This window comes from Cnephaeus nilssonii, assembly GCF_951640355.1.
Source record: "Cnephaeus nilssonii genome assembly, chromosome: 4".
Classification (NCBI taxonomy): domain Eukaryota; kingdom Metazoa; phylum Chordata; class Mammalia; order Chiroptera; family Vespertilionidae; genus Cnephaeus; species Cnephaeus nilssonii.
The window spans coordinates 3,809,731-3,834,977 of record NC_137075.1 but is presented as its reverse complement, the minus strand read 5'-3'; the positions used below and the strand labels follow the sequence as shown (position 1 = coordinate 3,834,977).

The following is a 25,247-nucleotide window of genomic DNA, read 5'->3' as shown; positions in this document are numbered from 1 at the left end:
AAAGGAAGATAAATGATCCAATTAAAAAATGGGCAACGGACCTAAACAGAATATTTTCAAAAGAAGACAGAAGGAAGGCCAAGAGACACATGAAAACATGCTCAAAGTCACTTATTATCCGAGAGATGCAAATCAAAACAACAATGAGGTACCATCTCACACCTGTCAGAATGGCTATCATCAACAAATCAACAAACAACAAGTGTTGGCGAGGATGCGGAGAAAAAGGAACCCTCGTGCACTGCTGGTGGGAATGCAGACTGGTGCAGCCACTGTGGAGAACAGTATGGAGTTTTCTCAAAAAACTGAAAATGGAACTCCCATTTGACCCAGTAATCCCACTCCTGGGAATATATCCGAAGAAACTAGAAACACCAATCAGAAAGGATATATGCACCCCTATGTTCATAGCAGCACAATTTACAATAGCTAAGATTTGGAAACAGCCTAGGTGCCCGTCAGCAGATGACTGGATCAGAAAACTGTGGTACATCTACACAATGGAATACTATGCTGCCATAAAAAAGAAGGAATTCTCATCATTTGCAGCAACCTGGATGGAATTGGAGAACATTATGCTAAGTGAAATAAGCCAGTCAATGAAAGAAAAATACCACATGATCTCACTCATTTATGGATAATAAAGAACATTATAAACTGATGAACAAAAAGATAGATACAGAGACAGTAAAGCAACAAACAGACTTTCAAATTACAGGGGGAACGTTAGGGAGAGGTGGGGAGATAAGAAATCAAACGAAGGACTTGTATGCATGCATATAAGCATAAACAATGGATGCAAAACTCTGGGGGGTGAGGGCATGTATGGGTGTGGGGTGGGGGGGGCAAGGGTAAGATATGTACACATATAATACCTCAATAAAAAAAATAAAGTATATTTTAATTGATTTCAGAGAGGAGGGGAGAGGGAGTGAGAGACAGAAACATCAATGATGAGAGAATCACCCATCAGCTGCCTCCTGCATGCCCCCCACTGGGGATTGAGCCTGCAACCCGGGCATGTGCCCTGACCGGGAATCGAACCGTGACCTCCTGGTTCATAGGTCAACACTCAACCACTGAGCCACGCTGGCTGGGCTTATTTTTTATTATTCACTTAATTTGTAAAAAATGATACAGATCACTAATAAAACTATTTGCAGACTTAAAAAAAAAATACAAGGCATCCAAATCGAAGGGGGAGCCAAGATGGCGGCGGAGGTGAACGGCTGATCTGTTGCCTCGCATGGCAGTTTCGGAAATACAACTAAAAGATGGACTGGTGAGCACGGCGACTCCTGCTCGCGTCTCCCCAGGCCGAGCGGCTGCTCCTCTCAGTCAGCACCTCAGCCGGGGCCATGGGCTTGTAGACGGCCGCGGCAGCTGCTGTGGCGGCGGCCGCGGACTCGGCGCAGTGGCTCTCGGTGAAGGAAGAGATCATCTTTCTGCAGGACGGGCCCATCCGCGTCACCGACCTCGCCGAGCTGCCCAGTGAGATTCTCGGGGCCCCGGTTTGCCGCCGACACCGACTTGGAGGATTTTTATGATTTCCCGTCTTACATTCAAGTCCTTTAGCCATTTTGAGAGAGGAGAACCAAGAAGTCGGCAAAGTTAAACAAATGAACTTCGCCGCGCACAGCAATTTCAAAAATACAACTGGAGGACAGAGCGTCTGCCACCCAGATCCACAGGAGAGCTGGCTGAATGGTGGATTTACAACTAAGAGGGAAGAAGAAAGAGCAAACTTGGAGGAGATGAGGTGCGGAGGCGCGTGGGTCGGGCTGGTGGTGGGGGAAGGGTCGTGCGGCTTTTTTTCCAACCCTAGGGGAGATTAGCTCCCCATCACTCTGAAATCCAGCTTCTGGGGACGCGCGGGAGACCCAGACGCCTACGGGGAGAGGCTGGACTCTCGGCCTTCGTGTCGGAGAGTGGGAGTAACTTCCTTGCGGAGGTGCGCCCAGCAATCAGTGTTTGCTGCGCTGGAGTGCGGAACGAGGGGGCTTAGAAACGTGGAAAGCAGAAAAAGCAGACTTGCAGCCATTTTGGTTCGCCACGCCATGGCCTGGTGGCGCCCTGAGGCCCCACCCCGCCCTGAGACCCGCCCCGCCCTGGGACCCGCCCCACACGTTTTGCAGACCCGCCCCGCACGTTTTGCAGGCCCACCCAGGCTCCAAGCAGCGGCTTTTGCATATGGGCGGCCTGCCCTGTGGCAGCTTGACCAGATGAACTGCGGTTCCAGTCGGACTGCTCCAGGGCCGCTCAGACAGGAGGAGGAAACTGCAGTTTTTGCTGTAATTCCTGCTGGGTGGCCTCAGGCAGTAGCTGACCTACACTCCATAGGAGACGCAGAAACGAGGGCTTCTAGTGGTCGGTGTGAGATGACACCAGATTTCAACCACTCGCATAAGGGATACATTCAAGAGGCAGACTCAGCGAGCGCCAAAGCCTTGCTGCAACAAGACCTGGCCCATAAACGTGTCTCCTGCACAGCAACTCTTCCTTTATAAATACAGTGGGTCCTCACAGCCAATTGGCCTGGAGGAAAATTCCTCCCAGTGACACCAACAACAATCAAGACTTAACTACACAAAGGAGGACCAAGATGGAGGCGTAGGGCGGACGCCTGATTGTTGCCTACCACAACAATTTTGAAACTACAATGGGAAAACAGAGCAGACACCATCCAGAACCACCGGAGGGCTGGCTGAGCAGATGCTCTACAACTAGAATAAAAGAGAGGGGTACGTGGGATGATGCTGATGCCGGTGACCCAAAGACCACACTTTAAGAACTACAGCTCAGGCGACACAATGGCGGCCTGGAACGTGCTCGGCGCAGTTCCTACGGCAGTCTCCAGCTGAGGGGACGGCTCCACTCACTGCCGAGCACGGACAGACGAGCCCCTCGGAGACATGGGGTGGGAGACTCCACGCTTGCTGACCTCCGAGTCCTTCAAGAATCTCAACGCCCCGGAAGCGGCCAGGTGCGCACACTCGGCGACCGGCCGCCACTGCAGACCCAAGCGCCGAAGCAGCGACCCCGGACCAGCCCGCCACCGTGCACCGGGCACACCGGAGCTTCACCGAGCCCGCCGCCCAACGAGTCCTGCGGCAGCCGCCCCGGAGCTCTGAGAAAATGGCCGAAGGAATTGCTGAGAGGGAATTGACCAACAGGAATTGGGATCAAGAAGACGAAGCCCCACTGGGTCCCGGGTCTGGGTGAGGCCGCGCACCCCTGGATCCGGGTGAGGCTGGGACCTGGGTCAGGGTGAGGCTGGGTCCCAGGTCCGGGCGAGGCCACATGCCCCTGGATCTGGGTAAGGCCGCACGCCCCTGGGTCCGGGCAAGGCTGTGCGCCCCTGGGTTCGGGTGTGGTCACACGCCCCTGGGTCTAGGTAAGGCCTCACGCTCCTGGGTCTGGGTGAGGCTGGGTCCCAGGTCCGGGTGAGGCTGGTTCCCGGGTCCAGGTGAGGCCGCGCGCCCCTGGGTCCGGGTGAGGCTGGGTCCCGGGCCCGGGTGAGGTCGCGCCCTGGGGTCTGGGAGAGGCCACGCGCCCCTGGGTCCAGGTGAGGCCACGCCCCTGGGTCCGGAAGAGGCCACGCGCCCCTGGGTCTGGGTGAAGCTGGATCCTGGGTCTGGGTGAGGCCGTGCACCACTGGATCCGGGTGAGGCCACGCGCCCCTGGGTCTGGGAGAGGCCATGCGCCCCTGGGTCCGGGTGAGGCCACGCGCCCCTAGGTCCGGGTGAAGCTGGATCCCGGGTCCGGGTGAGGCCGTGTGCCCCTGGATCCGGGTGAGGCTGGGTCCCGGGTCCGGGTGAGGCCGCGCGCACCTGGGTCTGGGAGAGACCACGCGCCCCTGGGTCCGGGTGAGGCCACGCGCCCCTGGGTCCGGGTGAAGCTGGATCCCGGATCCGGGTGAGGCCATGTGCCCCTGGATCCGGGTGAGGCTACGCGCCCCTGGGTCTGGGTGAAGCTGGATCCTGGGTCCGGGTGAGGCCGTGCGCCCCTGGATCCAGGTGAGGCCATGCGACCCTGGGTCTGGGAGAGGCCACGTGCCCCTGGGTCCGGGTGAGGCCACGCGCCCCTGGGTCTGGGTGAAGCTAGATCCCGGGTCCGGGTGAGGCCGTGTGCCCCTGGATCCGGGTGAGGCTGGGTCCTGGGTTCGGGTGAGGCCACACGCACCTGGGTCCAGGTGAGGCCACGCACCCCTGGGTCCGGGTGAAGCTAGATCCCAGGTTCGGGTGAGGCCGTGTGCCCCTGGATCCGGGTGAGCCCGGGTCCCAGGCCCAGGTGAGGCCACGTGCCCCTGGGTCTGGGAGAGGCCACACGCCCCTGGGTCTGGGTGAGGCCACGCGCCCCTGGGTCTGGGTGAAGCTGGATCTCGGGTCCAGGTGAGGCCATGTATCCCTGGATCCAGGAGAGGCTGGGTCCCGGGTCCGGGTGAGGCCGTGTGCCCCTGGATGCGGGTGAGGCCACGCGCCCCTGGGTACAGGTGAAGCTAGATCCCAGGTCCGGGTGAGGCCGTGTGCCCCTGGATGCGGGTGAGGCCACGCGCCCCTGGGTACAGGTGAAGCTAGATCCCAGGTCCGGGTGAGGCCGTGTGCCCCTGGATCCGGGTGAGGCCGGGTCCCGGGCCCGGGTGAGGCCACGCGCCCCTGGGTCCGGGTGAAGCTGGATCCTGGGTTCAGGTGAGGCCGTGTGCCCCTGGATCCAGGTGAGGCTGGGTCCCGGGCCCAGGTGAGGCCACGCGCCCCTGGGTCTGGTAGAGGCCACGGCCCCTGGGTTCGGGTGAGGCCACGCGCCCCTGGGTCCGGGTGAAGCTGAATCCCGAGTCCAGGTGAGGCCGTGTGCCCCTGGATCCAGGTGAGGCTGGGTCCCGGGTCCAGGTGAGGCCACGCGCACCTGGGTCTGGGTGAGGCCACGCGCCCCTGAGTCCGGGTGAAGCCGTGCCTCTGGGTCCGGCCGAGACCAAACCAGAGAGAGTCGGACCTGCATTACCACCATTTGTCCACCATCCAGAGCTGAAAAGTCAGTGCTGACATGTACACATAAGGAACTGGTGGACATTGAAATTGGGTCTCAAAAGAACTGTTGGTCCAGAAAGAAACTCACTACAGACTGATTCATTTGCCTGTCAGCATAACTATTATTGCTCGTCTCACATTCAGTTCTTATAAGTATATTTCTAGTAACACATGATCTCACTCATCTAGGGGAAATGATGAACAACATAGACTGATGAACAAGAACAGAACCAGAAACAAGGAGGCATCGATCAGACTATCAGGCCTCAGAGGGAGGGGAGGGGAGGGTGGGGAGAGGGGGGAGAGATCAACCAAAGGACTTGTGTGCATGCATATGAGCCTAACCAATGGTTAAGATCAACAGGGGGTTGGGGCATCCGTGGGGAGGGGTGTGGGATGGGAATGGGGGGATGAGGACAAATATGTGACACCTTAATCAATAAAGAAATTTTTAAAAAAAGGCATCCAAATTGGAAAGGAAGAAGTAAAACTCTCATCATTCGCAGATGACATGATATTGTACAAACAAAACCCTAAAGAGTCCACCAAAAAGACTACTAGATTTAATAAATGCATTTGGCAATGTAGCAGGATACATAATCAACACCCAATATTTGATGGCTTTTTTATATACCAACTAGAGGCCCAGTGCATGAAATTCGTACACTCAGTAAGGTCCATCAGCCCGGCCTTTGCCCTCTCGCAGTCTGGGAGCCCTCAGGGGCGTGGGGCTAAGCCGTCAGTCAGACATCCTTAGCACTGCAGCGGAGGCGGGAGAGGCTCCACTACTGCCGCTGCCCTCACCAGCCATGAGCCTGACTCAAGGCTTCTGGCTGAGCAGCACTCCCTCTGTGGGAGCGCACTGAACACCAAGGGGGCAGATCCTGTGTTGAGCGTCTGCCCCCTGGTGATCAGTGTGTGTCATGCAACCAGTCATTCCGCTGTTTGGTTGATTTGCATATTAGCCTTTTATTATACTAGTATAGGATAATGAATTCTTAGAAAGAGAAACTAAACAATCCCATTTATAATTGCAACAAAAAAAAAATGAAGATACTTAGGAATAAACTTAACCAAGGAGACCAAAGATCTGTTCTCAGAAAACTACAGGACATTGAAAATAGAGATAGAAGAAGATATAAACAAGTAGAAGAATTGGTAGAATAACATCATTAAAATGTCCATACTACCCAAGGAAATCTACAGATTCAATGTAATCCCTATTAAAATACCAACAGCATACTTAACAGCCCTAGACAAATTCTCTAAAAATTATTATGGAATCAAAAAAGACCCAGATAGCTGCAGCAATCTTGAGAAAGAAAAACAAAGTTGGAGGAATCACAATACCAGATATCAAGCTATACTACAAAGCCACCTAATCACAACAGCCTGGTACTGGCACAAGAACAAACATATAGACCAATGGAACAGAACAGAGAACCCAGAAATCAACCCAAGCCTTTATGCTCAATTAATATTTGACAAAGGAGGCAAGAGCATACAATGTAGTCAAGTCAGTCTCTTCAATAAATGATGTTGGGAAAATTGGAGAGATACATGCAAAAAAATGAAACTAGACCACCAACTTACAGCATACACAAGAATAAACTCAAAATGGATAAAAGACTTAAATGTAAGTAGTGAAACCATAAAAATCCGAAAAGAAGCCATAGGCAGCAAAATCTCAGACATCTCTTGTAGCAATATCTTTATGGATATATCTCCAAGGCAGTGGTCGGCAAACCGCGGCTCGCGAGCCACATGCGGCTCTTTGGCCCCTTGAGTGTGGCTCTTCCACAAAATACCACGTGCGGGCAAGCACGTACAGTGCGATTGAAACTTCGTGGCCCATGCGCAGAAGTCGGTTTTCGGCCTGGGCGAGTCTATTTTGAAGAAGTGATGTTAGAACACTCAAGGGGCCAAAGAGCCGCATGTGGCTTGCGAGCCGTGGTTTGCCGACCACTGTCCCAGGGCAAAGGAAACTAAGGAGAAAATAAGCAAATGGGACTGTTAGGTTTGATTAAATAATTGAATTAATATCCCCTCCCCTGGGAACTGACCTTTAGGCCACTTTACAATGTACATTCCACTTGCTTAGACCACATTCCACTTGCTAAGACCAGCATCTCTCCCCTCTCGAGTTTCTCAGAATCCGGACCTGCACAGAGAATTCTCTGCCCAGAAAAAGCCCACCTACAGTCCTTTAAAAAAACTCTGACTCCCCATCTTTGGGAGCTGGCACCATTTTGGGGCTCAGGCCATCTGGTATCCAGATGACCTAATAAATTCATAATTCTTTTTTTTTCTTCCCACACTCTTTATTTGTTGATCCGATCATTCCCCATACTCTCAGCCGGCCCCTGGCAGAGGGGAATATGCAGGGCCCAGCTCTCCAAGGTCCAAAAAAGCAGCTGATGGATGAAGTCTTGGGAAAGGAGAGTCTCAACTTCAAGATGGCTAGGATTGGGACGGGAGAGCAGGAACAGAACAGAGAATGCCCTTAAAGGAAGTAAGAGGAGTCCATGATTTGACTCATGCACATAAAACCAGTGGGGAATGAAGTATGGTAGCAACCATACTTAGGTAAAAAATGCTGTTTGAATTTTAACCCTGCTATTCTGGCTTCTGCACGCACTTACTTGCTTAAACAATAGGGTAGTTACCTCAGCTTCCAGACTGAGACCTGGAGACTCACAAAGGTAATTTTCCTGTGCCTGAGGACCAGGACTACAGGAGATTGATTCCCACTGACTCAGTAGCTCCAGGAGTAGAAACTGTAGATAACCTTTAGAGTTTACTGACTCCGCTTGGTTCTGCTTCTGTAAAAACCTGCTTTCACAAGATAGGGCCACATTCCAATGTCCAGCAGGACAAAGGAAAATTTTTGTGGTTTGGACCTTTAAAAGGACTGCCTACACCTGAAACGGCGCGGTCATGAGTGTGTCCACCTGCGTGTGGTGCCCTCGCGGCCGTCCTGGCCAGTTCAATAAATCCTGCCTGCTTTTTTTAATCAATCAGCAGCCTCCGGTGGTCTTATTCTGACTCCAGGGTTCGACCCCACAACAAAGTCTTGGGAAAGGAGAGTCTCAACTTCAAGATGGCTAGGATTGGAGGTGGGTGTCTTCAAGGGGTAGAGGAGCTCAGAAGTCCAAGGTGATGGCTGAGGGGGGAGCAGCCCCTGGGATAACCCAAAACAGCACTGTCTGGTGTGTTGAGGTCTCCACCAGTCTTACCTCCAGCCTTGGTGTCCACCCCAACCCTCTCACCCCCATGCCTGGGGCGTCTCAGGCAGTGGCTTTGTCTCCTAGTCCTGGGGTCAGGCAGCACCGCCAGAGCTCTGTCCCTCCAGCCAAGGGGTGGCAGCAGCAGCTTCCTGCCCCGGGGCTGCCTCACTGTCCCGCCTCTGACTCTTCTCAGCCTTGTCCTCCACCAGCCCAGCCATCCCTGCATTCAATTCCTTCTGCTGAGACACTGAGGGCTTCTGTTCCCCTGTTTGGACCTGACTTGAGATGTCTAAAGGGCATCTTAGGCCCAAAACTAGGCTCCTGCTCTGCCCCCACAAGCCCCAGTCTGCCCATGTTAATAAACAACCCAGCCCTGCCTGGTGTTGCTCAGTGGTTAGAGTGTTGGCCTGTGCACCAAAGAGTCTTGGGTTCAATTCCCGGTCAAGAGCACGCACCTGGGTTGCAGGTTTCCTCCCCACCCCTGGTTGCGTGGTGCAGGAGGCAACCAGTCAATGTGTTTCTCTCTCTCCCCATCCCTTCCACTCTCTCTGAAAAGCAATGGAAAAAATATCCTCGGGTGAGGATTAACAATAATAATAATAATAAATGACCCCATCATCCATGGGCCACAAGTTAGGGTCCTTCTGGCTTCCTCCCTCCCTCCCTCACGCTGACACTCACACTACCCATACACCCTTCTACCCACATCCTGCTCTGTCCCTGACTCCCCTCCCACAGCCACCACCCTGATTTGGCCCATCATCCTCTCTTGTCCCCCTGCTGTCTCTCTCAGCCCTTCCAATCCGTTCTCCCTGCCACAGATGAGCGACCTCTTAAATAGGTACATCGGATCCTGTCATCCCCCCTCATAAAACTGTCCAACAGCTTCCCATTGCCCTGAGAACAAAACCCCAAACCCTATCTGGGGCCCACAGGCCCTGGGTGACCCAGCCCCAGGGGCCTAACCCCGGCCCTATCCCCTCTTCACACTCAGCTGGGGTCACACTGGCCAGCTTTATGCTCTTTCCATTAAAACAGCTGGTTTGCACATCAGGAACCTGCTCCCTCTGCCTGGAACACACTCCCCCAGCCTTTCCTTCTGTTTCTATCTAGCTTCTCGGATGCCCAGTTGACTTTCCACATCAGTCCCAGGAGACTGGGGACACTTCTCTGTCTCGGTTCCTCTTTGCCCGGTCCAGTGCCTTCAACAGTGCCTGGCACACAGTAGGAACTCAATAAATAATTGTTGAATGCACAACAAAGGAGGCCTTGTGTGGGGACCCCCAGGGGAAGGAAACCAGAGTCCGCTGAGGACAGTGTCCAGGGGCCCCCATGTGGAGGGGCCCCATCAGGGCACTTGGCTGCTGTGGCTGAGGGACCCGGCCTGTCAGAGGGACATGCTGGTGAGGTTGTCCTGGCTCAACAGTCCCTTCCGACCTACACCAGCCCCGTGGCCACTGCCCCCAGCACCCCGCCGCCCCCACAGTATGCATGCAGCCTGTGCCGCAGGCAGGCAGCTGGGCGGTGGGGCCCGCCAGGCAGCTGGAGCAGCAGGGTGGCCACACCTGCCATGCCATCTTCCGTGGGCTCCAGGGTGATGGGCCCGGCTCGCAGGCCGGCAGTGGTGGTGGATGGCTGGGGGGCAGCAGCCCCCTCCCGCGGGTCCCCAGGGCCCGCCAGCCCCCGTCAGCAGCAGGGGTGCCAGGCGGAAGGTGGGTGGCGGGAGTCCGGCCGGTTTCCAGGCAGGAATTGGGGCAGCAGGGTGGGGCGGGAAGCAGACGGTGACCTTGGCAAAGGGGCGGCTGGCCATCTTGGTCATCTCCTGCAGGTGCCGGCTGCTCCTGCCGCTGGTCCAGGGCCTGCTTGGCCTTCCAGAGGAGCACACAGAGGGAGAGGGAGAGGAAGAAGCAGGAGAAGACAAACAGGTCAATGTGGGCCTGGTCCTGCCGGAAGAAGAGCAGGCCCTGCGAGTCCGCCGAACCGCTGGCGCCCGGCCCTGGGTCTCCCACGCCCAGCAGGAGCAGGTAGAGCGGCTGGCCTGAGGGCGTGGTGCTCGAGGGGGTGGGTGATGAGCAGTCTGTCCCGCACGCTGTGAACCACCAGCACGGCTGACGGCTCCGTCACGGTCACATAGGCGATCAGGCCCCGTGGCCACACCTCCCGCACCCGTGGCTCCATTGGGGTGCCGACCCACTCCCTGCGCCTGGCCCCCCCAGATCCCCAGCCCCACGGGACCCGCCTTCCGCAGGGGGTGGGGCGGCTGGATATGCACTGTGTGGACACCCGTGTCGGGGGCCACGCGGACCACAAAGGTGTCGTAGGAGGTGGAGACGTGGAGGTCCAGGGCCCCGAAGGTCACCTCCAGCGTCAGGCGGATGTCCACGTTGGTGACCTCGGGCCGCACACCGAAGAGGACCGTGCGGCCCGGGGCCAGGGCCGGGCGCTTGGGCTCCTGAAAGCCATCGGTCTGGGACGTGGGGTCCCGGCAGCTCGCCTGCCGCACAGAGAGGCGGTCGCACTGCGCCGCCCAGCGGGCTCCCGCGGAACGGCGCCCGCACTTGGCGCGCTGGTGCTGGGAGCGGCCTCTGTCCCGTCTGCTCCTCACGGGTCTCGCACGGCCATTGCGCTGGCAGTTGGCGCACTCCCATCCAGGCGGAAGAGCCGTGGAGGCAGCTCTCACCTTTGAACCCACGGCTGCTTTCTGGCAGCTTACACACAGCCGTCTCCGCTGGGACCCTCTGTGACCCAGTCTTCACTCCCCGCTGGATCCAGGGAGTCCTTCTCTGGCTCCCTCCTGGCCGTTTCAGGCTCCTTCCTGGAGACACACACGTGGCTGCTGCCGCGACAGACGGTGCGGCGGGGCCGCCCCCAGGCAGAAGCCCCGAACAGAACAGCGGGCGGCACTGCTCAGAGGCTGCCCCCGGTGAGGCTGCGGCAGAGCGGGCCGTGGTCGGGGCCCCGCGCCAGCGCACTCGCTGTGGCGGTCGCAGCGACACCCGGTGGAGCAGCTGCACCCGACAAAGCCAAGGTGGCAGCGGCAGGGGTCAGGCTCCACGCAGGAGCCATCCCCGCAGCCCCGGGCGGGCGCACACTGGGCGGCACGGCCGGAGACACTGCCCAAGACGTAGCCTGTCTTGCAGCTGCACTCACAACCGTGGGGCGGTCACGGCAGTTCTGTGTCTCATTGCAGTCAGGGTGCCGTTTGCACACTCGTCCTCAGGGGGCGGGACAGGAAGGCCCAGGAGGCCCCAGGACGTCCACACGTCAGCCCATCAGGGCGGCCGCTGAGTCCACCCTCCAGGCAGCGCCCACCCCATCCTGCCCCCCCCCCCCAGGCACACCAGCCACAGAGGGGGCGCCGTCGGCACAGGGCGCACGGGGTTGCCTGGGCACAGCCCAGGGAGCAGCTCTGGGGCCCTCGGAGCGGCCATACATGGCAGGGGCAGTATGAGGGCTCAGACCGTGCTGGGGACTGCTGCTCCAGGCGCAGTGCTGCCGGCCGGCCGCGCCCTTGGAGTCCAGACAGGAGGTACAGCTGGGCGGGAGGTGACAGGGAGTGGGGCGGGGAGTGGGGGCGATGGTTCGCCGGCATGGGGGACACGTCAGCAGAGGGGCTGAAGCATGTCCAGCCGTAGGTGGGCTGCACGGAGAGGGTGCGGCGGGGCTCCCCGTCCTCTCGAACTGCCGTGTCCACATGCACCTGCCCTCCCCGGTACACTGCTCGCAGTCGGCAGCCCACACGCAGCCTCCGAGCAGTTCCCTGCCCAGAGGCCTCTCGCTGATGGATCCGACAGTCGTTCTCTGAGGTGCAGGACCCGCTGCGCCCTATGCAGGCACCCTCGGGACAATTGGTGGACAGGTGCCTCTCCATCTCCAGGCTGCAGGGTCCGGGATGGCGGGCAAGGCACTCACTGCAGGTCCGGAGAAGTCGGCATTCCTCAGGGGAATGAGGCATTGGGGAGCAAGCGGGGGCCCCACAGCCCAGTCTGTGGGCCTGGTCCCCAGACAAACAGACCCCATGGCACCAGGTGCAGGCCGCAGACTGGTTACAAGCTTCAGGTGAGGGCAGCAGGCGACAGGGGTCAGGGGGCATGGTCAAGACCAGCAGGCGGCCCAGGGCCACTCCCCAAAGCCCCCTGAGATGTACAGGCGGCCCCCACTGCTGCTACAGCCTGGGCCCCAGACTCCTCATCGGGGGCCCCACAGAAGCCTGGCGGGTGAGGTCAGGCAGCAGCCCAGAGTAGCAGTTGACCTGGTAGAGCAGCACATGGCTGCTGAACTCATCAGGGTCCGAGCGTTCCCCCGGACCACCACGGTGTCCCCTCGCAGCGCGGAGGCGTGGAAAAGTCGGGGGCGGGGCTTTGCCCCCTGAGAAGGGGCGGCAGGCTCCAGGTTCGGTCAGGACGGTGCAGGGAGCAGAGCTCAGGGGACGGGGCCACCAGCTCCACGTGGAAGCAGAGATCCCCAAACACGTAGAGAGAGTCGTGGCCTGGTGGTACAGGGCAGAATGACCACAGAGACCTGTGGGGAGGGTCCCACTCTGAGCTCCGGATACCCAGGTGCCAGTCGCCAGTTGGTACTCGAGCAGCTGCTGCTTGAAGGCATTTTCAGGAGAGTAACCGCCCACCAGGAGCGGAGACCAGTGAGGGTGTGACCAGCGACGGCTGAAGTTCCACAGTCTGAGGGGCCTTCTCCTGCCGCCACTGTAGGGTGGTGAGGTTGAGGACCCAGAAGTCACGGGCGATGCCCCCAGCCGTGAGCACCCCCCCTCAGGTACATGGCACCACGGCCAGCAGGCACATAGACAGCTGCATGGGAGGAACAGGGTGAGGGGCCTGGACCCCCGTCCTCAGCTCCTGCCAGCATCTGTGTCCACCTCTACTCACTCACTGAGTACCTGAACAGGTTTCCCAGCAGCCCCTGGGGGAGGCCCAGGCCCCCAAACATCCACAAGGTGGCATCAGGTCCCTCCACCATGGCGTGCCCCAGGCGGTGCAGGAAACGGCTGGCAGTGTCAGCTGAGAGGCGGCTGTCCGTGAGGGTCTCCAGACCAGCTGTCCGCCGTCCAGCTTCGTGGCACAGTCGGGGCCCCGAAGCCCTCAGCACAGATGCACACGCCCAGACTCTGGTTACAGGTCCCTGCCCCGCTGTGGGCATTGCAGTTTTCAGGGCACAGAGCCACGCGACAGTGGGGGCCAGCCCAGCCCTGGGGACAGCAGCAGAGGCCAGCACCTGCGGCCCCATCCTGGGGCACACACTCCTGGGGGACAGGCAGCTCCCAGGGCCCCCTGGCCCACAGCGGGCAGAGCCCACTGGAGCGTTGAAGCCCCAGGACGAGGATGTTGGCCTCCCAGTGCAACACGAGCAGTCAGAGAGGCCTGTACAGTGAGGGGCCTGCCCCGCCGCGGGCCGCAGAAGGCAGCGATGAGGCTACGGTCCGACTGCACACCAGTGTCCAGGAAGAATGGGAAGCCATCCAAGGCCAGCATGTAGCTCAGCGTGCCGGGGTGCTGCTGTCAGGGGAGAAGGTGAGGGTGAGTGGGGGACAGAGGGTCCCAGGAGCACAGGGCTATCGCACCTCAGTGGCTGAGACAACCCACACACAATAGGAAAGGCCTGGCCCGGCTCTCGCTGCCCCACGCTCCCGGAAGCAGTGGGTCCCCATGCCCACTGCACTGGCAGGGCCGGCAGCCGCCTGAGCCCGTGGCGCTGCCAAAGCTGCGGGGCCGGCACCGTTCGCAGTGCTCCCCCAGGTCCAGTCCTGGCACTCACCGCAGAAGCCGGGCCCCGCTTTGGGCAATGGCTGTGAAAGTTGCAGCCACAGTCTCTGGAGCAGCGGGGGCCGGGGGTCCCGGGGCAGGCATGGGCGGGGGCAGGTCAGATGTCCAGCCCAGGTCACACATGCAGGGGAAGTCAGGGGGCCACTGCACACACCACGGCCGCAGTCCTCCAGGCACGTGCGATTGCAGTATGTGATGCCATCACCCTGGTAACCTCGCTGGCAGTGACACTCGTAGCTGAGGGGCGTGTTCAGGCAGGTCGCCCGCAGGTGGCACCGTGCCAGGCCCCGGCAACACTCACCCACATCAGGACAGCGGGCATACGCCCAGCGGGCAGGGCGGGCCACGGGCAGCCCCAGGCCCTCCCCGACCCACAGGGAGCAGTTACCCCCACCCAGGGGCCCGGAGAAGTCCCCCTGGAGGCACCGCCCAGTGTGGGGTCGTCCTCATTGCCGCACCAGCCACACTCCTGGCCCTGCAGACACTCGTGGCAGGTCTGGGAGTGGTCACAGCTCCGGCACCGGGGCTCTGAGTGCACGCTGTCATCCCAGCCTCGGCGGCCCCCGTATGGGTACCGGGCCAAGTAGGCAGCAAACAGAAAACAGGTGCGGGTGGACTGGCACCAGGCGCACTGGCTTGAGTTGGCCAGGCAGTCGTCATAAGGCAGGCGCTGGCTGCAGAGCGGGGGACACTCCTCTGGGCTCTTCGAGCACCCTGACCCCGGCCTCGCCGGCTGCATGCTGCGTCCCCTTTGCGGTTGGTGCTCTGAGGCCACCCACAGAAGGGGTCCTGGGTGCAGGTGTGGCCGTCACCATGCTCCTCACAGAGCGGGCAGGGGGCAGGCACCAGCACCAGCGAGGACCCGCGGGCCCCACTGTCCATGAGTGAGCCCCCCTCTGGCGCAGGTGGCCGGTGGAGCTGGTCAGGCACCAGCCGCGGCCCTGGTCGGCCAGGCAGCCCAGCAGGAGGAGTAGGAGGCACAGGCTGCGGAGCGGTAGGGTTCCAGGAAGAAGATCTCACTGACACCTGGCACACCAGTCCGGTCCCACAGCAGGGTGAGCTCGCTGTGCCCAGGGCCCGCCCAGCCATTGAGCTGGCCCCGGATCTCCACCGCGTACTTGTGGCCCCGGCCAGGCAGTGGGAAGAGACGAGCAGATCCTGGGCGCTGTAGCCGCCTCGTCTCTTTCTCCTGCTGAGCCACCCAGCGCCCCACTTCCTCCATGTTCTCTGGGTCAGGGCCAGGGCCATCCGGGCCAGGACGTGCAGGCGCTGGGCCCGGGCGCACACAGCCACGTCCTCAGCCCCTGGCCCAGCGGGCCCGCCCGGAAGCAGTGGGTGGGTGAAGCCACGAGAGACTAGTGATACGTCGGTCTCTGGCCTGGGTGTCAGGGAGATGGTTGTGCTGCGGACAATCGAGACCTTGTCAGGTTGGGAGGCGCTGGGTGGCTGTTGAAGGTGAGGAGGTGCAGGCCAGGCAGGAAGCTCTGGGTGACGCAGGCCTCCAGGGATGTGACGGAGACAGGTGCAGGCCCCACCAGCCCACGGGGCCTGAGATCTGCTCTCCTCGGCAGTGGGCCTGCTCAGGCCGGGGGAGGCAGCTCTCATTGTGCACGCACCAGCCCAGGGCACCAGGTCCCCGGGAGGAGCTGCAGGGCTGCTGAAGGCCAGGCAGGCCTGGCAGTCACCCAGGAGGCTCTCCAGGCCCAGGCAGCTGGCAGCCAGAAGAGCCCCTGAGGGGGTCCCAGCAGGCAGTGCAGCTTGGCAGACCCCTGACACCAACTGCATTCGGGGTCTGGAGAGCAGACACTGTGGTCCGTGTACATGGAACAATAGTCCAAACGGTAGTCTGGGGCAGGCGTCTGGAACACAAAGGGGGGCACCTTGTCAGCCATCAAATCCCCACGGGGCCGGCCACTGTACCCACCAGCCACCAACAGGACACTGCCACCAAGCACAGCTGCCACATGTGAGTACCGACCACTGGGAGGCGCTGCTTGGCCCTCAGGCGTTCCTGGTGGGGCAAGCTCAGCCCCTGACACCCACTGATGGCAGCCCAGGTGGTAGAAGATGCCATCGTCATAGCACTTTTCCTCCTGGTGATGGGTGTGCACATTGCCTCCATAGACCACCATGTAGTTGCCCAGGACACTGGCCGTGTGGAAGGCTCGCTCCCGTGGGCCCTGCAGCCCATCCGGCCCTTCAGGGTTGTCCACACACGCCGATCCACATGGAAGAGCTCAGTGGCGTTCCCCCGCACAGAGAATCGGGCAGTGGAGGGCCGTGTCCACCATGAACCAGCAGGGCTCGAGATGGGGCGTGAAACACCATGGAGTGGCCGGTGGCGGCAGGGGGTTGCCCACCTGCCGGAATCACCTGCTCCCAATAGCCCCCACTGGTGCTGTCAAGGCAGAAACGGAAGAGGCTGGAGGAGAAGAGGTCATGCTGGGTGCGGCCACCAGACACATAGAGCCAGATGTTGTCCACTAAGGCAGCTGCGTGACCTGCCAGGCCTGGCGGCCCCGCGGAACTAGAAGCAGGTGGTGCCAGTTGCTCCCAGTGGCCCCTGCCCAGTGGGCTAAAGGCCCACACGTCGCTAGTGAGGGAGCCATCAGCCAGCTCACGGCCCATCAACACCAGGGAGCCGGCCCAGGCCACAGCCACATGGGAGCGACGGGCAGCCGGGGCAGGACTCAGGTCCCAGTGCTCCCAGGTGTTGGCAGAGAAGTTATACAGCACGAGGTCACCCAGGGCGCTGTTGAGGTCCCGGCCTCCAAAAACGGCCAACAGCCCTAGTGGGGACAGGAAGGCACCAGCTGCCCCAACACGGGCAGGGAAGGCAGGGTCCCCGGCACTCACATTGTGCCACCAGCCAGCCCCCTGGTTCTCCCACAGGTGCAGGTCACAGGCACGTCCCAGGAAGCCAGGCTCACAGCGGCACGGTCCCAGGGGCGAGGCACAGGTGCCATGGCTGCCGCAGTAGGCTGCACACTCCTGCAGGCCACAGCCAGGGCCCCCCCCAACCTGGTTCGCAGGCACACACACCCCCCGGGGCCTGGCACTGCCCATGGTTGCGGCAGCCCCCACGGCAGAGGGAGAAGCGGAAGGAGGCATTGAAGCCTCACAGCAGGTTGTGGTGGGCATCGCTGAAGAGGTGCAGCAGCATCTTGCCAGAGGAAGCCTCGATGGGTGGGGGTAGGGTGCTCCCACTCAGACTGGCAAGCAGGGGCCCTCAGGGGGAGTCACCATCATACACGAACAGGTAAGCATACATGCACTCTGTTTCAAGGAAAAGGAAGTCCAGCAGGATCCGGTGCTGGGGACTCGGTGCCTCGATGAGCCACTCGCAATTGCCATTGACGCTGTAGTTGCCCGCACCCGTCCGTCACAAAGCCTGGGGCCTCCCGCAGCACTTGCCGCTGCCCCTTGTAGTCCCCCGCCCGGGCCCCAGGGGACATCAGCCCCAGCATGGCCAAACACAGAGCCAGCACGGCGGCCAGAGCCCGCCCAGGGCCATCGCCGCCTCCAGCACTGACCCTTACAGATGACACGGACCCTCCACGATGTGAGGCCCTGAAAATGCGACCTCTATGGACGGGACATGGCCTGGTAGACCAGGGAGGCCCAGGAGTCACAGTCCCCGTGAAGGGAACTGCCTCTGTTGACGGGCTCTGGGGGTCGAAAGGTGGACCCTATAGACCCATGATAGGCCCTGTAAATGGGGTTGCTATGGACAGGGCCGACCCCTAGGGACTGTGGGAGTCCCTTATAGACAAAGGCCCCCATAGGCTGGCTGACCCCATACGTGATGTCCAGCAATTACAGACGCAGACCGCTGCAGGCCAAAACGGACCTTAGAAATGGATGGGTCCCCATGAGGCGAGGGGCCCTACAGCCGGACGAGGGCCTCCATAGAGGGTGCGGGCCGGGCCCGGCCAGGAGAGACTCCAGGCGGGGGGCGGAGCCTGTCCTCACGGACTCGGGCCTGGAACGTAAGACCAAATTCATAATTCTTTGCCCCCTTTTGCTTCATGTGTTCCTCCTTTGGTGACTCTAACATTTGGTGCCGAAATCCAGAGGGTTCCACCTAACAATTGCTATCGGGCCACTGAAAGACCACCCTCCTCAACAGCCTCTTCTATTCCTGCACCCATTCTACCCCTTATGGAGGTAGCAGGAACTGAGGGTATTGTCTGGGTACACATCCCATTTTCCATGTCTGACCTCATACAGACTGAGGCGTCTTAGGTTTTTTCCACCAATCCAACCACCTTTACTAAGAAATTTGAGTGCCTGACCCAGTTCTATGACCTGACCTGGCACAACATCTATGTCCTCCTGTCCTCCTCTCTCACCCCAGAGGAGAAGGAGCACATCTAGCTAGCAGCTCAGGACCACGCCCATGCCCTCCATTGACAGGACACAGCGGCAAACCCTGTTGGCACTGATGCAGTCCCCAGATTGACCCGAGATGGGACTATCAGGTTAGTTCTCCAGGGGGCCGGCTCTGTAGCCATATAAATACCTGTCTCATTGCCGGACTCAAAATCACTGATCATCAGAGAGATTCAAATTAAAACAATGAGGTATCACCTCACATCTGTCAGAATGGCTACCATCAACAAATCAACAAATGACAAGTGCTGGAGAGGATGTGGAGAAAAGGGAGCCCTAGTGCACTGCTGGTGAGAATGCAGACTGGTGCAGCCATTATGGAAAACAGTATGGAGTTTCCTCAAAAAATTAAATATGGAACTGCCATTTGACCCAGCAATCCCACTTCTAAGAATATATTCTAAGAATCCCAAAACCACAATCAGAAAGAATGTATGCATCCCTATCTTCATAGCAGCAAAATTTACAATAGCTAAGATCTGGAAACAGCCCAAGTGCTCAACAGTAGATGAGAGGATAAAAAAGCTGTGGTACATTTATACCATGGAATACTATGCAGCAGCAAAAAAGAAGAATATCTTACCCTTGGAGACAGCATGGAGGGACCTGGAAAGTATCATGCTAAGTGAAATAAGTCAGAGAAAGACAAGTATCACATGATCTCACTCATATGTGGAATCTAAGTAACAAAATAAACTGATGAATGGAGTGTATCCAGAGACATGAAAGCATGGAACAGAGTGCAGAATCTCAAAGGGAAGGCGGGGGAGGGTGAGTGGGTGGGAGGTAATCAACCAAAAACCTTCTATGCATATATGCATAACCCCATGGACACAGACAATAGAGTGCTGAAGACCTGGAGTGAGGGGCAGGGGCAGGCTGGAGGGGATCAATGGGGGAAAGAAAGGGGGACATATGTAATACTTTCAACAATAAATATATTAAAAAAAAAAAAAAAAAAAGGAGACTGGTTTATCTGCCACCACAATCATTTCCTGAGGCTCTGTCTGGTGATGTAAGTCTGTGGGGCCCTGTCAGCGCCTGGGCAGCTTCAGTCTTTGGAAGCCAGTCCCAGGAGGTCTGGGAGCTGCAAACCAGATCCAGAGGGCAGCCTTTCTGACCTGGAGGGGCCAGACTGTAGTCTGATTTCCAGTGGCCTTCCCTTCCGCACCTTGGGCAGGGCCCAGGCAGGGGTCTCAGATTTGGGCAGGACTTGGCCCAGTGTCCTTCCTTGTTGCATTTGAAGCATGGGCCCGGAGGAGGCTTAGCCCCTGACTGACCCTTGGCTGGAGGACTGGCACGTCGTTTGGGGTTCATGAGAGCGGTGGCTAGGAGCTGGAAGGCCTCCTTCTGGGCCTTTGTTTTTGGATTTGGTTCTCCTCGTCTCTATTATTAAAGACCTTAAAGGCCAGTTTAATGAGTCTTTTTGAAGGATCTGTGGACCTGTGTCTATTTTTTGAAGTTTATGGTGTATGTCGGTGGCTGATTGGGATATAAAATGGATGTTCAGAAGAACAGTTCCCTCTGGGCAGGTGGAGTCTAAGGTGGTAAATTTCTGTAAGGCCTTCGTGAGGCAGAAGAGGAAGAGAGCTGGGTTTTCATCAGGGCCCTGAGTGATTTCATTAAGTTTGTCATAGTTGACCGCCTTATGGGCAGCCTTTTTGAGTCTGACATTGAGGCAGGTGATCATATGGCTACAGAGCTGGCACCCTGGAGAACTGACCTGATAGTATCATCCAGGGTCACTTTGGGGGAACTGCATCAGAGTCAACCTGGTTGGCTGCTGCGTCCTGTCTATGGAGGGCATGGGGCGTGGTCCTGAGTTGCTAGCCAGGTGCGCTCCTTCTCCTCTGGGTGAGAGAGGAGGACAGGAGGACATAGATGTTGTGCCAGGTCAGGTCATAGAACTGGGTCAAGTACTCAAATTTCTTAGTAAAGGTCTGTGGGAGAAGCCCCAAGACGCCTCTCCATCAGTGTGAGGTTGGACAAAGAAAATAGGATGTGTACCCGGACAATACCTTCACCCGGCCACCTCTCAGAGGGGAAGGACAGGGGCTGGAGGCTGTCCAGGAACAAGGAAGAGGGGGGTTTGGTAAGGAGTTGAGGGGGTGGACAAAGAGGTGGATACTGAAGACAGGGGGGGCAGTCGGAGGAGGAACATAAGGAGTTGGGTTTGAGGAGACCAAGAGGGGAATGGAGAATTGAGTAATTGGAAGGGTTGAAGGAAGGGTCTGACGGACCTGAGAGGTCAGGGAAGGACATATCAGAAGCCTCAAGGTGAAAAGGTCCAGTCTTAGCAAATGGAATGTGGTCTAAGCAAAAGGGAAGGTCAGTTGTGAAGTGGTCTAAAGGTCAGTTGATAGGGGAGGGGGGTATTGATTCAATTATTTGATCAGACCTAACAGTGGGAGAAAGCAAAGCCGGTGAGGAGGGACCTCTGGGATTGGATAAAAAATAAAATAATAGATACATACTTCTTTTACTTAAGTGGGTGCAGGGTAGTTAACAGTCAACAATTAACTCAATAACAATGAGGGGATTTGTGGTCTTTGAAGAGAGGTGCCAGTGTTTTGGGGGGTCCAAAAGAAAAGAAAAATTACTTTGACATTCCAACGATATGTTTTCGTAGATGCAATAGATAGGCTCAGTTAAGGTAAAGATTGACCTTTGTCAGGGAAGATACCAGTCTAGGACAACACTACCTACCATAAACTGTTTTTTAGTTTAAAAAGTTTTAATTTCAGACCATTTATGTCCCTGAGTTTGCAAGGTTACCACACAGGCCTTCCCTGAGCCAGTCAGGTTAGCATGTGGCCCCTTTGCCTCCACAAGAGAGAGAAACATGGGTGAGAGAGAAACATCCATTAGCTGCCTTCTGCTGGCCCCCAACCAGGGACAGAACTGCAACTTGGGCCTGTGCCCTGGGGAATCAAACCGGGCAACCTCTTGGTGCATGGAAGAGCTCTACCACCAAGCAACAGTAGCCAGGGCTGAACTCATTTTTTTTAAAATTTATTTCAGAGAGGAAGGGAGAGGGAGAGAGAGATAGAAACATTAATGATGGGAGAGAGTCATTGATCGGCTGCCTCTTGCATGCCCCACACTGGGGATCCAGCCTGCAACCTGCCATGTGCCCTTACGGGAATCAAACCATGACCTCCAGATTCATAGGTCGACACTCAGCCACTGAGCCATGCCGGTGTGTGTGAACTCATTTTTTAATGCCTGCGGATTTGTGAATAAGAATAGTTGCTAATAAGGTCCCTTATATGTAAGCAGTTGCTTTTTCCCCCCCATTCGTTCTCTTATTTTAGGCTCAAACCTGGGATAGGGGGGAGCAAAGGTATTTTTATTATACTTTGTCCTTGTTGGTATTGTTATTCCCATTTCGAGGTGATGGAGTAGCCCCAAGCAGGACTTGAACCACTACACACCCACCGCTCCCTCCTCTTCCCTCCACCTTCACTTCCTGGCGGCGGCGGCGGCGGGACCCAGCTTCCACAGTTTGTCCACACCCCGCCGCCGTAGCCTCCCGCCCCCCCCCCCCCCCCGCTGCGTGCGGCTCGCTCCGGCGGAGGCGCGGCGCCGCGGTGGGTGGAGTCTCGTGCCCCGCCCACTGTGCGTCAGTGCGTGAGTCCGGCCCGGGAGCTCCGGAACGGCCGGTGAGCTCACAGCCGGCTTCCCCTCACTTCGCCCTGCGCGCCGCCATCGCCGCAATGCTGGGTGCCGCTCTCCGCCGCTGCGCCGTCGCAGCGGCCGCAGCCTCCCGAGCCAGCTCCCGAGGCCTCCTGCACGCCGCACCGGCCCCCGGCCCCGCCGCGGGTAAGGTCCGCTCCTGCGCCTGTGTGTCCTTGCGGTGACCTGGTCCCCGCCGCCACGCGAGAGCAGGCTCGCCCCGCGGCCTAGGCTGCCCTGCCGGCGGGCGGCTGAACCCGGTGGCCCCGGCCGCCCCCTTGGCCGCCTTCCGGCTGGAGGACTCGAGGGCGCGTCCCCGGGGCCCACCTCGGCGACTTCTTGGGCGGCCACCACGGGCGGGTCAGGGGTGGACCTGCCGTGGGCGCCAAAGAAGGGTCCCAGCGCACTTCCCGCGTCACCCCGACCCCCTCGGTCCCCGGGTCGTGACCGTAATCCCCGGCGCTGACCCCGGGGCCACCTCCTGGGGAGTGACCGCCGCCATCAGCGCTTTGGCGAAGGTGACATTGAGCCGGACGCGCGGCCCAGTGTAGGGCGGGGAGGTCCCTGGGTGCACCCGGGCACCGCCGCCCCGGAGTCCAGAGAACCAGTGTGCTGCCTCGGGGGACACTATACTGTTTTTAGTCAGGCGTTTTCCCGGTTGGCGTTTTGGGGGTTACCTTCACAGACCGTTCTGTTAATCTTTAGAGACTGCTCTGCCACGACCTCATTCTTGCACGTGTGTGGCTATTTCCTGAAGTCTGAAGGAGGGTGGAACAGGCCATTCCCGTTTCAGAAATGGGATACCACAGACCAGGCATACTGGGATCTACAGGTGTGGGGAGGCTTTATTGTTCGCTTCGGGTTAAAGCCTTTGGTTGGAGTGTGAAATGCTTTGCTGATTCCTGTCTCTTATTTTTCCTTCTCCTAATATATGTGTTCCCAGTGACTGCCCAGCACTATAATTTTAATTATTATAACCACAGTTTGATCTTAGTCCATGGTGGATGTATATCCTACATCATTTAGCCCCTAACCATACATATTTTAACATATGAACTCACAAACTCAAAGCTAATAAGGTTTCCTTGGCTATTTTGAGTGTTTTAAGTAGACACACACCTAAGGAATATGTTTCCCTTCATTCAATTTAAGATTTCATCTCTCATTTATCATACGATGGTAGGCTGGCATGCACATCAGAGATCATGGAGACCATCTTATTGTACAGAAGAGGAAACCAAAGCCAGTCTTGGGAAACTGGCTCCTTAACTAGTGGTAGAACAATTTTCTGATTTTTAGCCTCAGTTATTTTTGAGCCATCCTGATACTTGTCCGGTTTTATAGTTCTTTATTCTTTCCTTATCTAAATGTGAAAGTAGTAAATACTATAACTTTTTCATATAGACACATTTGGGGAGGTTTTTATGACCTTCAAAATAATTACTTCATTTTGTGGCAGGTAAAGGAAAAGGCCAGAGGTTTTTGGCAAACTGTAAATTAAGGGGATTCTTTTTTTCTTAGTACCTTTGGACATAGTGGTTTATCTCCTAAGAGTTCTATTCCCACTCTTAGAGTTTAATTCATAAACAAAAAGTTGTATTTTAGTTATTTGTCCCTTAGACCTAAATATTTGCCACAAGGAGTCAGTATTGTTTACAGTTGTGTCAGCTGCTTTCTGTCTGTGTGACCTTGGACACATTAGTTAACCTTAAGACTCAGTTGCCTCTTCACTAAAATCAGGATATTTGGTTGTGATGTTTTAAGTGAGATAAAGTAACTCTTAGCACCTTATCTGGCACTAACGCTTAATATATATTTGCTTTATTATACTGCATTTCATTTTTGCATATTATAGGTTGGGGTTTATCAGTATGAGACTGAAGACGTTTTTAATGCAATTGAAAGTTAGAAAAAATTAAGGTTCTTGGCCCTACCAGTTTGGCTCAGCCTGCGGACTGAAGGGTCCTGGATTTGATTCTGGTCAACGGCACATGCCCAGGTTGTGGGCTCGATCCCCAGTAGGGGGTGTGCAGGAGGCAACCAATTAATGATTCTATCTCATCATTGATGTTTCTATCTATCCCTCTCCCTTCTTCTCTGAAATTAAAAAAAAAAAAAAAAATTATGGTTCTTGGATGAGGTGCTCCAAGGCCAAATGAGAGTATACTTGAAGGAGTTCTGAAAAGGTTAACCTGAGGGGCCTCAAATTTGCTCCAGTTCAGTAGCAACCCAAATACCATATTTGTCCGTGAAGAAGTCTCCAACTTGAAACAGTTGTTTTCCAGGAACTGCTGACTTAGGTCATTAAAATGTTTTAAACTACTAGATTCTCTAGTCAACCCTTAAAACTTACACAGTCCTGGTTCCTATATCCTAAACCTTGATAATTTGGGAAGGGTAGGAGGAGTTTTCTTTTTTCCCTTTCTTGGTGCAGGGTTGAATTTAAGAGGTACCTTTTATTTTATTTTTTTTTAATTTCCTTATTGATTACAAGGTACCACATATTTGTCCTCATTCCCCCATTCCCATCCCAAACCCCTCCCCACGCATGCCCCCACCCTCCTGTTGTCCGTGACCACTGGTTAGGCTCATATGCTTGCACACAAGTCCTTTGGTTGATCTCTCCCCCTTATCCCCACCCTCCCCTACCTTCCCTCTGAGGTCCGACAGTCTGATCTATGCTTCCTTGTCTCGGGGTCTGTTCTTGTTCATCAGTCTACGTTGTTCATCATTTCCCCTAGATGAGTGAGATCATGTGTTACTAGAAATACACTTATAAGAACTGAAAATGAGACAAGCAATAATGGTTATGCTGACAGGCAAAGGAATCAGTCTGTAGTGAGTTTCTTTCTGGGCCAACAGTTCTTTTGAGTCCCAATTTCAATGTCAAACAGTTCCTTATGTGTACATGTCAGCAATGATATTTCAGTTCTGGATGGTGGACAAATGTTGGTAATGCAGGTCCGACTCTCTCTGGTTTGGTCCTGGGCAATCTGCCGTGACGCACAGCTGCTGACTGCTAGTATGGGAAGGCCACGTCAGCGTCTTCCATCTCTGGACTGCTTCTCTTCTGTCTTCATGGCTGGAGTAGTCCTGTCGATTCCTCTCTGTTGCAGGAATCCACATGGTCTCGGAGTTGTTTTCTGAAA

General features: G+C 56.8%; 1 protein-coding gene and 1 pseudogene across 3 annotated transcripts in view; one reads left to right on the top strand and one right to left on the bottom strand.

Annotated features, from left to right (window-relative positions):
* Positions 1-9,061: 9,061 nt before the first annotated feature.
* Positions 9,062-22,132, bottom strand: LOC307097588 (multiple epidermal growth factor-like domains protein 8; annotated as a pseudogene). Its single transcript has 3 exons — positions 22,113-22,132; positions 13,923-17,616; positions 9,062-13,867 (listed from the first exon to the last, which is right to left on the bottom strand). The product of its transcript is annotated as a multiple epidermal growth factor-like domains protein 8 (transcript).
* COX5A (cytochrome c oxidase subunit 5A) overlaps positions 22,057-25,247 on the top strand; it is an 18,697-nt gene continuing 15,506 nt past the window's right edge. For both annotated transcript variants that reach the window (XM_079769073.1, XM_079769072.1), the window contains exon 1: positions 22,057-22,245. In XM_079769073.1, the coding sequence (XP_079625199.1) occupies positions 22,140-22,245 (106 nt within the window). In that variant the 5' untranslated portion in view covers positions 22,057-22,139. The remainder of the gene's footprint in view (positions 22,246-25,247) is intronic.